Source organism: Malaya genurostris, chromosome 2 (genome assembly GCF_030247185.1).
Source record: "Malaya genurostris strain Urasoe2022 chromosome 2, Malgen_1.1, whole genome shotgun sequence".
Lineage (NCBI taxonomy): Eukaryota > Metazoa > Arthropoda > Insecta > Diptera > Culicidae > Malaya > Malaya genurostris.
The window spans coordinates 125,860,706-125,873,096 of record NC_080571.1 but is presented as its reverse complement, the minus strand read 5'-3'; the positions used below and the strand labels follow the sequence as shown (position 1 = coordinate 125,873,096).

General features: G+C 39.8%; 1 protein-coding gene across 1 annotated transcript; it reads left to right on the top strand.

Moving 5' to 3' along the window:
- The first annotated feature begins 7,249 nt into the window (after positions 1 to 7,249).
- Positions 7,250 to 11,092, top strand: LOC131428812 (uncharacterized). The gene has a single exon (XM_058592852.1). It carries the CDS (start codon positions 7,250 to 7,252, stop codon positions 11,090 to 11,092), a length of 3,843 nt encoding a protein of 1,280 aa, XP_058448835.1.
- The last annotated feature ends 1,299 nt before the right edge of the window (positions 11,093 to 12,391 follow it).

The following is a 12,391-nucleotide window of genomic DNA, read 5'->3' as shown; positions in this document are numbered from 1 at the left end:
AATCATTGTGACGATTCATTTTCAAATATTTTGATGAAATCAGGCATCCCTGCAAGCAGCTGATCGGTGTTGACAAACGAGGGGAAACCAACTAGTAAAAAAACTTTTACATAACACAAGGGGTGTACAGATAGTAAATAGTTCGCGCAGTACAATATAGGTGGAACTAGTGCATCACGAAAAATAATTTTTATTAGAATTTACTCATACTGTCATGTCTGTTAGTCTGTGCTTCTATTGCACACACACATGACATTTGTCGGAATGACCCTTTCTGCTTTCTGTCAAAAGTTACGGTGGGATGCCGGCAATGTTCGGTTCCCTTATTCATTAAGTTAACGGTGTCTGTTTGAAATACCATATCAACAATTGACAGACTCTTTTTGTTTATTTTCACCTCTTTCACCATGCATGAAACTAAACATGAAAACATAAACTATCAGTTAGTACTTGAACTTGAAGGAGAAAATAAACAAAGAAAAACTATCATTTACTGATGCACCTTTTGAAAGTTCACCACAAATTGTTTTACTTTTATTTGCATGACTCATGAAATGTTTGTATTTTCAGGTAATGAAATGGTGGATTGCTGAACAGAATCTTTCAATTTTTTCAAGCCAATCGTGTACGCCGGCTAAAACGAAAATTAGAAAATATAAAAATTTACAACATATATTATTATATAGTATAAACTGTAATCAGCTAATTATTAAGAACCTAATATCTAATTGGTGACATTTCAATTTCAAATTAATGTGCACCTTATATGAAAATGCATTCTACATGAGTCTTGGGTATACATCTGTTAAAAATTAAGCTTCTTCATGAGTTCATATGCATTTGTATGAAAATTCGACTGTAAGTGTTAAGCGAATCGAATACTAAATGTCTTACATTTGGAATTTATCTGCTGTTTTGTGGGTAGAATTGAAGTGTATTCAACATGATTTCATACGGCGAAATAAACATGTCGATTTTTACCAGTTTAGTATATGATATTTTAAAGCAACATGAAATAGCTTATTAACCACCCCTGGGATGTCAGGTTCACAGATTAACCTGTGTTTTAGAGGTGTGCAAAACAGCTCATTTTGGTGAACAGCTCCGAACCGATCAGCTCACCAAAGTGAATCGATTCGATGTATCAGCTCATCAGCTCTTTTAGTTTAAACTTAAGGTTCATTTTGTGTGCCGTTTTTCTTATGCACCGGTTTTCTTTCATATGCATGATCGAAATTGAATCATTGATTTGCAATGATGCAATGAATGCAATGCGAATTAACTTATCTTTAATTGATGTCGACTAAATTGAATCTCTTAAAGAACCGAAGATCCGATCAGCTCGTAGCGTGTTCCCTTCGTCATAATGCAGTGAACTGGGTAGCAAATGAGTGAGCTGGTGAGCTGCGGTTCTTTTGAAAAGAGCTGTGAGCTGTCAGCTCACTTCAATGATTCGATTCACTGGAACAGCTCAGGAGCGAATTGCCCATCTCTACTGTGTTTCACAGATTTTCAATTTTCTGCACAGATTTTCACAGATTTCTAAAAATGATCACAAAATTTTTGATTACCAAATAGATTCCGATCTGCTATTATGGTTCTGGAAACGTGCACAGATTTTCAGACAGGTTTTTTGCTTGATCACAGATTTTTGAAAAAAAGACCTGGTATCCCTGAACCGCCCGTGAGTTTGCTGTGATTGATCAGAAACCAGTTAAAATTGCATATTGAACCAAATGAACAATACTTGGGAGTAGTACATCATGCTCAACGTGCAACCTAAACTGACTTAGAGCATGAAATGATCAATAACGTAGATTGCCACGCCTCCGCAGGTCACTTTAGGAAGGGAAGGAATATTAGTTCAACACTTGTTGCTACTAGTAACCGAGAAATTCTCTGCATCACTACAAGGAAATGATCCGAATTTATCTTGGTAGATAATACGATCTAACCATATGCGATGTTCGGAAGCTGAACGCTTATGTGTAGCCGACCTAAAAACGAATAAAATCTATAAATTAGTTATGAAAATACCGATTCACGACTCCGCGCTTATTTAATGATGTAATATTTCCATTCAGTGACATGCAACAAACCGAACCGTACCTCGAAACGCGATATTAATTATTTTACAAGTTCAATCTACAAAAATGGATAAGACAACTTAGCCGAAATGTGTTGGTAAATTTCTAACAAAATGTTGGATTTTAAACTTATGTTTTACCTTTTGTTTCTTGATTGTTAGGAAGAGGTTTACCGAGAGAGAGAAATATGGAGTTAATTTACAGTCAATTGATTCTAAGCTGAAGTGCTATGATAATGATACAAGAAAACGATAGTTAACTTATTTGAATTTATATTCGAATGTTAATTTATTTTCGAATGAATCGAATGATGTTTTGTTGCTTCTCTCATCCTAACAATTCCAAGATCTTAGACAACCATAATGTCTGAACCAGAAAGAATTCAGACTACCCAGCCTATATACAGCTTATTTCTCCCGGGCAGATTTCTAATTGGTCATACAAACACTAAAGCATTAAAACAGCTTATTTAGTAGGAAAAAATGTGTGCTAGATCAATACAATTACGCAAATTATCCCAATGGAACAATCACTATATTCGAAATAGAGACACAGACAAATTGGGCTTACCACCGTCGTTTTAATATATGAATTAGAAAACTAATTTATTTTAAGTTAGTAAAAGAGGTGTGTGGAATAGAGAAAATTACAAATACTTCTTAAGCGGAGCAGTTCTAGTAACTGAAAGTAAGAAAAGTGGCATTTAACAACATGGAAACATGTTTGACATGTTTCATAAAACGTGACTTTTTGTGACAGGGGGAAGGGGGGAGGTTTTTGGAATGTGACGTCCAATATTTTCAATGAGCGCATTTTTGAAATACCTAATTATATTACTGCTTTGCCCTATTTCCTGTAAAAATCTCCACAATAAACGTTCACATTCTATAGGAAAATGTGTATTTGTTGATGTAAAAGCTTCTTCTTGTAAATTCGGAAATGAATAATGCAGGAAATCATTTCTGTTGTTATCAGCAAAAGTGCACGGAGGAGCGAATAAATTAGCGAAATTAATAAATTTGCCTAATATGAGTGTTGATAGCGCTACCTCGAGTTATATGCGTCTTGGAAAGCATACTTCGCGACAACACCGAGATTGTGGTCTAACTAGAGCAACGACTGGAAACAATGACATTAGAAGAATGCAAGGAACAAAAGTAGATGGTAGGAACGTTTACAGAACGCTCGTGTGAGCAAATTTGATTTAATTCAAATAATTGGTAGGTTGCCTAACCGGAAGAGTTACTAGAACGATATATTGTTATAGCTTATCGTCTACCTTTCGGTAAGAGTAAAATGCATTATTTAGCTTAATTATAACTGAATATTTCGAGGTTAGGTTGCTGACCACATTTTCGTGCTATTTCGAGAGCTTACTCCGCTCCAAATCCGTTTTCCCTCTGAATGGGAGCAAATATAGTGAATTATTGTTATTTGAAACGGAGATTACTAAACGTACGTATCATTAATAGAAACATAATTGAACTTTCCTTTAAGAGTTTGTACTTTCTAGGAGTTTTTTAATCTGCCGTAATAAAATCAGATTATTGAATTGGAAATCGCATTCTTCTTCGTTTACTCAAATAACAATTTAAAAAACTCGTTTACATATACGTTATCGTAATGCCTAGCACCAACTCTAAGAGGAAAAACCGGCATATTTCAAGCAGAACTCCCAAAGGAGACGTACTGACCGATCCCGAATACAGTAAGAAGGGTACGAAAAGGTCCGGACGTGTCAATGATTCTATGCGTTTAGAGAAAGATTCCGAAGTACTAATGGGAAGTAATTACGCCTTATGCGATGAGCCGGACAGCAGTAACATGGTCCAATGCGATCGTTGTGATTCCTGGTATCACTTCATTTGTGTGGATGTAACCGGAGGTATATCGGAAAAGGACTGGATTTGTGGGAAGTGCGAAGAAGCCGAACTTCTGGATAAAAAACGTGCCGTAGAAAACTCAGCTGAGCTGTCGCAACCGCAACGTGAAACAAATTCTAAATTATCTAAAAAATCTAATCGAAGACAACTGGAAATACAATTGCTGAGGTTAGAAGAAGATAGGAAGCTGAAAGAAAAGTTCGCCCTGCGCAAACTAGCAATTGAGGAGGAGCTAGAGCAACAGTTCCAAGACAAAAAATTCAATCTACTTCAGGGAGAAGCCAGTGATTCCTCTGAAGACAGTGAAGCAGGATTCGTCATGCCAAATTCCAGAATTGAGAAGTGGATCAATGATGTAGATACCTACCAAGAGCCTAGTTGTAGCAGCAAAGATGACCGCAACGTATCGAAACATGGAATGCAAAGTAATTCGAGGACGGTATTATCGGGGGCGGAACAAGCCAATGGCACAATACAAAGAATGGATCAATTTAATCCTGGTCAGCGTTCTACACCGAATGCAAAAGGAAAACCGGGGACGAATCAGCTCACGAGTGCCGTCGAGCCTAATTCGTTGTTTCTTCATCGTAGTCAACTAGCTGCGAGACAAGCCGTACCCAAAGAACTGCCAGACTTCAACGGCGATCCCGAGGATTGGCCATTATTTTTGTCCATGTTTAACTCCTCGACTCAAATGTGCGGATTCTCTAATGAAGAGAATATGCTACGCTTGAGGAAATGTTTGAAAGGGCAAGCCCTAGAAGCGGTGCGCTGTCGTTTGCTGCATCCCTCCAACGTGAACGGCGTCATGTCAACGTTGAGAATGTTATTTGGTAGACCCGAAGCATTAATTCACGCAATAACTCTCAAAATTCGCTCGTTGCCATCACCGGATATTGACAGACTAGAAACATTAATAAACTTTGCCTTGTCAGTAGAAAATCTCTGTGCCACAATAGAGGCCTGTGAATTGGAAGACTTCATGTACAACGCCGCATTACGCTACGAGCTGATAGCGAAGCTGCCTTCCCATCTTCGGCTTGACTGGGCCAAACACTCTAGACGAATGCCATCGCCTAAGTTATCAGACTACAGTTCATGGTTGTACTCGATGGCAGAAGATGCTAGTTCAGTTTTGGCCACAGCTCCTACTCAGCGTAAACCTCGTTTCGGTAGGAAAGAGGACCGATATCTTAACGTTCATGCTGACAACCAACCGCCTTCTGATATTTCGCCTACGCGCTCTCAGCAACAGCGATCGTACTCCAAACAATGGCAGAGTGACATCACAGGAGAATGCACTCTTTGCCATAACAATTGTTCATCTCTCGCGAATTGTGACACGTTTAAATGTCTCAATTACGAAACAAAATGGTCTATTCTAAAGGACAGAAGGCTGTGCAAAATGTGCTTGCATCGTCACGGTGGAACATGCCGTCAGCGAAAAGAATGCGGTACAGACGGGTGTCAGTACATGCATCATCCGTTCTTGCATAAACCTAATAAAGGCGTCACTCACAATTCAGAGCAAGCGACGACGAAGAAAATACAAATTGAACAAAACTGTCACTTACACCAGTCTCAGTCTAACGAGATACTTTTTCGAATAGTGCCGGTGACGCTGTATCCCAAGTAACAATTTTTGTTACGCTAGCTTGTTTGTGACTAGTTTGCAACCAGATATTTGAGTGATTGTTACTAACATCTAACCACTTGCATGACTCAAAAAGCGCAGTTTCTACTAGTTGTTAATTCAGCTAAAAATAAGTTGTCGTTACGTTGTAATGCCATACTAGAATAACTTATCTTTTCATAACTTGAAAATAACTTGTTTCCAAGTAAACTAGTTGAAACTTAGTCACCATCGACATTATAAACATTGAATGAATCCAGAATACTTTTCTATCTTCAATAAAAAAGCAGGAGAGTGCTTTAAATCACAAACTTGATACAAGGTACAAATTTCACAACGATTTTAAAACTGTCGAGCGGAATTCAATTTTACTTAACTGTTTTTCATGCGCCTTCAATCAGAATCTGTTTATAAAGATATGAAAAATAAACAACAAAATAACGCTATGTTCAGAATGCTCAAATTAGAGTGCTTTCTTATCATTTTAAATTCATATATCATGAGAGTTATAATATTATCACAATCGATGCTCAATCCCTATATTATTTTCTTCGTATTTATGACAGTGCATAGAACAAAAATGATTATTCTGCCTTTCACTATTTTCGGCAAAAAGTAGTTTGGAAAAAAGTAATCTCCTGGTTTTATTTACGTTTCATACACTTCTTGAGACTCCATATTGTATTCGCCATATTCAAGCCAACAAAGGTTGTTTTGTTTGCATTTTCGTTATCATAACGTTGGGAAAACCTACCGATAACTATCTGAATCAATGAAGAATTTTATGTTATAATCTCATAATCTCTAAGTTATTACTACATCAATTCACATAGTAACGATTTACATATACGCTTACGTATTTATAATGGTTTCGCAACCTTTTTTCAACTTGTAGCTAAAACTAAAATTGTGATTAAAGATATGTTAGAATCAAGTAACGATAACTTACTAATGATAGCTAGTTCAATGTTTATGTTATAAAGAAACACTGCCGTCACCTTGTTTTAACCATAACATAAAAAAACATGTTCGTGTTCTTGTTGCAACATAGTTGGGCTAAGTGGTATCAGAACTAGTTACGGGTTGCCAATATTGGAGTCTAATAAACTTATTTTAAACTAGTAGCTAGTAATAAAGTTGCGATTAAAGATATGTTTGGATTAAGTTACGATAGCTTATAATTTATTATTAATTCAATATGACAAAAAGATGTGGTGATTTGAAACCTAAATAACTATTTCGTAACTGGTTAGGTTATGAAGAAACATTGCTGTCACCTTGTTTTAGTCAGTATAACATAAAAAACATATTCGTGCTCTTGTTGCAACATAGTTTGGACTTAGTCGCATCAGAACTAGTTGCGGATTGCTACTTGGGATGGCCCAAGCGTTGAAATTCAGACGTATGCGTTTTTAGACGACGGGTCGGAGTTAACTCTTATAGAGGATAGTCTTGCACACCAGCTGCAGCTTACTGGACAACAAAAGCCGCTTTGCTTGAAATGGACGGGAGGCACACGGCGCGTTGAGGAAAGCTCGCGAATGGTCGATTTGAGCATAGCTGCTACAAACAATAATCAAAGGAAATATCGGCTTTCATGTGTTCGGACTGTCAAAGAGTTACAGCTACCACACCAAACGCTAATAATGGAGGAGTTGAATAAAAAATTTACGCATCTTCAAGGACTACCGATAGGCACCTATTACCATGCCGTTCCCCGCATACTAATTGGGCTTGATCACGCTAGCCTCGGATACGCCCTTAAGGGACGAGAAGGTGCCATAAATGAACCAGTAGCCGTTAAGACAAGGTTAGGGTGGACAGTTTACGGAAGCAGCAACCAAAATCCCTCGACGTATCAATTCGTTAATCACCACTCAACTCGAGTTCGTCAATGTGATTGTAAGACAGACGAAGACCTCCATAATTCTATGAAGGAGTACTTCTCCTTGGATAGTATGGGAGTGGTGAAACCTGCCACATGTTTGTTACCATCAGCAGAACGAAGGGCTCAAGACATCCTGAATAAAACAACGCGACGTATAGATGGACAATACGAAGTGGGGTTATTGTGGAAATACGATAACGTAAGACTCCCGGACAGTCAGGCGATGGCTATGAGACGGTGGAAATGTTTGCAACAACGTCTCACGAAAGATGAGGAGCTGGCATCCGTGCTAGATGAAAAATTTCAAGACTATCTACAAAAACAATACATTAGAAAGCTATCACCCGAAGAGCTTAGCGCGCATCGGCCCCGATCGTGGTATTTACCGATCTTCCCCGTGATGAATCCCAACAAACCAAATAAAGTTCGCCTCGTGTGGGACGCGGCTGCAAAGGCTCACGGAGTCTCCCTGAACTCAGTATTATTAACCGGACCGGATCTACTGACACCTCTTTTTACGGTTCTGAACAAGTTTCGCGAATTTCGAGTTGGCATTACCGGTGACATACGTGAGATGTATCACCAAGTTCTAATTCGCGATGTAGACCAGCACTGTCAGCGTTTCTTGTGGCGGGCCGATAAGAAAGATATCGAACCGAGTGTGTTTGTCTTGCGAGTCATGACATTCGGCGCATGCTGTTCGCCCAGCAGTGCGCAACATGTAAAAAATCTTAATGCGATGCAGTATGAACAGCAATACCCTGTAGCCGTTGACGCTATCGTCCGACGTCACTATGTAGATGACATGCTCACAAGTCTCGAGACAGAAGACGAAGCTATACAACTCGCGCGAGACGTGAAATGGATCCATGATAAAGGCGGTTTTGAGATAAGAAATTGGATCTCGAATTCATCACGAGTGCTTGATGCTCTGCGAGAAGGAGTTACCGAGCAGAAAAGCCTTCGATTAGGTTCCGAAACTGCAACTGAAAAGGTACTAGGAATGTACTGGTGCACCACATCAGACACCTTCACTTATCGGCTCTCGACCCAACACGATTCTGAGTTACTAATGGGCGTACGACCACCAACGAAACGTGAAGCTCTACGAACCTTAATGAGAGTATATGACCCCCTTGGTTTGATTGGACACGTTCTTATCTACTTGAAGGTACTGATGCAGGAGGTGTGGAGATCCCGCACCGGATGGGATGATCCAATCGACGAGAACTCGTACCGAAAGTGGCTTACATGGATAAAGATCTTACCTTTAGTACAGGAAGTCCAAGTCCCTCGATGTTTCAGATCACGTATAGTACTATCATCCTCAACGAATATTCAATTACACACATTCGTCGACGCCAGTGAGTCCGGGTTTGCGGCAACAGTTTTCCTGCGTTTTGAAGAAGCAGACATCGTGGAGTGCTCATTAATTGGTGCCAAAACAAGGGTAGCACCTTTGAAATTTTTATCGATCCCCAAATCAGAATTACAATCAGCGGTACTGGGAGTCAGATGGGCCGCAAGTATGCATAAATCGCTTACTATGAATATATCAAAAAGGTTTTTTTGGACTGACTCGCGAAACTTGCTATGCTGGCTTCACTCGGATCATCGTCGTTATAATCAGTTTGTCGCATTTCGTATCAGTGAGATCCTCGAGGCTACAGACGTTAATGAATGGCGGTGGGTGCCTACAAAACATAACGTGGCCGACGACGGAACTAAGTGTCATCGTGAACCAGACATTTCGACGAACAGCAGATGGTTCAAGGGTCCCAAATTTCTATATCGACCAGCTGCAGAGTGGCCGAAAATGCCCTTCGACCTAGGAACTACTAGTGAGGAACTACGTTTGCATCTCATGCTTCACTGTAAAACCCCAGAACCGATAATTATAATCGAAAATTTCTCCAGTTGGGTGCGTCTATACCGAACAACAGCATTTGTATTACGAGCAATCGATGTATTTAAGGCACTAGGAACCGGAAAGATGGTGTCCAGAAAACAGCGCTCGTATCAGCCACTGCAGCAAGCGGAACTGGAACGGGCACAAAACTATCTATATCGCCAAGCTCAGATGACTGCTTATCCGGATGAGTACACACTACTGAATACCTCTTTGAAACCGCAGATACAACTTCCTAAAACTAGTAAGCTATTTAGAGAGTCACCTTACATGGATGATAATAAGGTCATGAGAATTCACGGGCGCATAAACAGATGTTTACACACTGACTTGCAATCCAGAAATCCGATTATCCTACCACCTGATCACGTTATCACACGTATTATCGCGCAACATTACCATTGTAGTCTCCTTCACCGTAATCACGAAACAGCTCTGAATAAACTACGTCTCATTTATTATATTCCGCGACTACGCGCAATATATCGCAAATTACGTGGAAATTGTCAGCGCTGCAAAATTGATAGTGCCATTCCAAGACCCCCTTCAATGGGCGACCTACCGGAAGCCAGACTAGCAACCTTTACTAGACCGTTTTCTTATGTCGGCGTAGATTATTTTGGTCCAATGTTGACATCTGTCGGACGCCGAACTGAAAAAAGGTGGGGAGTGTTAATAACGTGCCTTACCGTTCGTGCTATCCATATAGAGCTGGCTCATTCTTTGAGCACAGATTCATGTATTATGGCACTGAGATGTTTTATGGCTAGACGAGGGGTGCCAATAACAATTTACAGTGACCAAGGGACTAACTTTCGAGGAGCCTCAAAGGAGCTCTCAAGTGAATTAGAGAAAATGGATCGAAATAAGCTTATTGAAGGAATTGTCTCCCCCCAAACGGCGTGGAAGTTTATCCCCCCCGCCAGTCCGCATATGGGAGGTGCGTGGGAGAGAATGATTTACACAGTAAAAAAAAATCTGCAGCAAATGAGACTCGCACGATTACCTAATGACGAAGTGTTAAGGAACGCTTTAGCGGAAATAGAGAACACCGTAAATTCGAGACCTCTTACACACGTTCCAGTGGACGACGAGATGGCATCCGTCCTAACACCAAATCATTTCTTGTTGGGGTCATCTGACGGAATGAAGCCCCTTGCCGACTTCAACGACAGCGGTCTGGTCTTGAGGAGGAACTGGCAAATGTCCCAGACGCTGGCCAACATATTTTGGCGTCGCTGGCTCAGTGACTATTTGCCCACTTTAACGAGACGAACTAAGTGGTTTAATCCGGTGAAGCCTATAGCAGTGGATGATCTAGTCGTGATTGTCGACCCTCAGGCTCCAAGAAATACATGGCCTAAAGGAAGAGTAGTCGATGTAAGTCATTCCAAAGACGGACAGGTAAGATGGGCATCGATTCAAACGACTGGCGGTATACTCGAACGACCAGCAGTTAAACTAGCTGTGCTCGATGTAGGCGTTCATAATAGTAAGGCTCCGGTTACCCTTCGCCCTACTCCGGGAGGGAGTGTTGATAGCGCTACCTCGAGTTATATGCGTCTTGGAAAGCATACTTCGCGACAACACCGAGATTGTGGTCTAACTAGAGCAACGACTGGAAACAATGACATTAGAAGAATGCAAGGAACAAAAGTAGATGGTAGGAACGTTTACAGAACGCTCGTGTGAGCAAATTTGATTTAATTCAAATAATTGGTAGGTTGCCTAACCGGAAGAGTTACTAGAACGATATATTGTTATAGCTGATCGTCTACCTTTCGGTAAGAGTAAAATGCATTATTTAGCTTAATTATAACTGAATATTTCGAGGTTAGGTTGCTGACCACATTTTCGTGCTATTTCGAGAGCTTACTCCGCTCCAAATCCGTTTTCCCTCTGAATGGGAGCAAATATAGTGAATTATTGTTATTTGAAACGGAGATTACTAAACGTACGTATCATTAATAGAAACATAATTGAACTTTCCTTTAAGAGTTTGTACTTTCTAGGAGTTTTTTAATCTGCCGTAATAAAATCAGATTATTGAATTGGAAATCGCATTCTTCTTCGTTTACTCAAATAACAATGAGTAAAAAAGAAAAAGATGCCTTCAAACGGTTTAACTTAAGTTATGCACTGACAATTTTTCAGTAATTTGTTTTTCTAGCATTGATAATAGTATATCATAAGAATTTCTCTTATCTGATTCTGATGCAGATTATTCAATTGTACTCCATTTGAAAAAGGGCGGGGGATCAACGATTTCAGACGTAGATCATGTCATGTCTTATCTCGATGATATGTGATTTTCCTCCACCAATATCAAAGCTTATCGAATCATCCAATAATTGAACTTACATAAATCAAGAATAATTTTAGCTCAAAATCACTACCCATTGTGTGACGGAAGATCAGTACCGATATTGATCGATGTGATTTAAAATTCACTGATCAACTGATCATGAAAAGATTCTCCGGCAGTGATCTCGTTTTGATGAGGTTTTGGTCTTTATTTTCTCAGCCCTGTATGCGCTACGCTAAGGAAATATTATTCTTTACCTAAAACAATAATATATCTGTGAACCCCTAGCAGGAATAAAACAGATGATTTAAATGTTAAATGGGGGGGTCTTTGCTTCTGTGACAATTTGTGACAAAGGGAGGACGGGGAGTCAAAGATCGTCAAAAAAAAGCGTGACGTCTTTTATGGACAGCCCCTTAGCAAGTGTGCTACTTCACAGCCAAACAAACGCGTCTATATATGTATGAAATCAAAGGAAGTCAGAGTGAAAGCAGATTTCGCGTTTGTATTCTGGCAGGGTTCCTTTGATTTGTTTATAGTATCATTCCCGTTTTTGACATATTCAGTTTGATCAGCACCAAGTTCGACTCAGCTTCTCGCGTCCACTCTGTTTGCAGTCTAATACGGTTTGGGCCTATAATCATACTGCAAGCGCTGTTCTCAATTCTCGGTTGATTTTTCATTAG

Excerpts from the sequence above, each read along its gene's own strand:
- LOC131428812 (XM_058592852.1), top strand. The coding sequence starts at position 7,250 with ATGGAGGAGTTGAATAAAAAATTTACGCATCTTCAAGGACTACCGATA.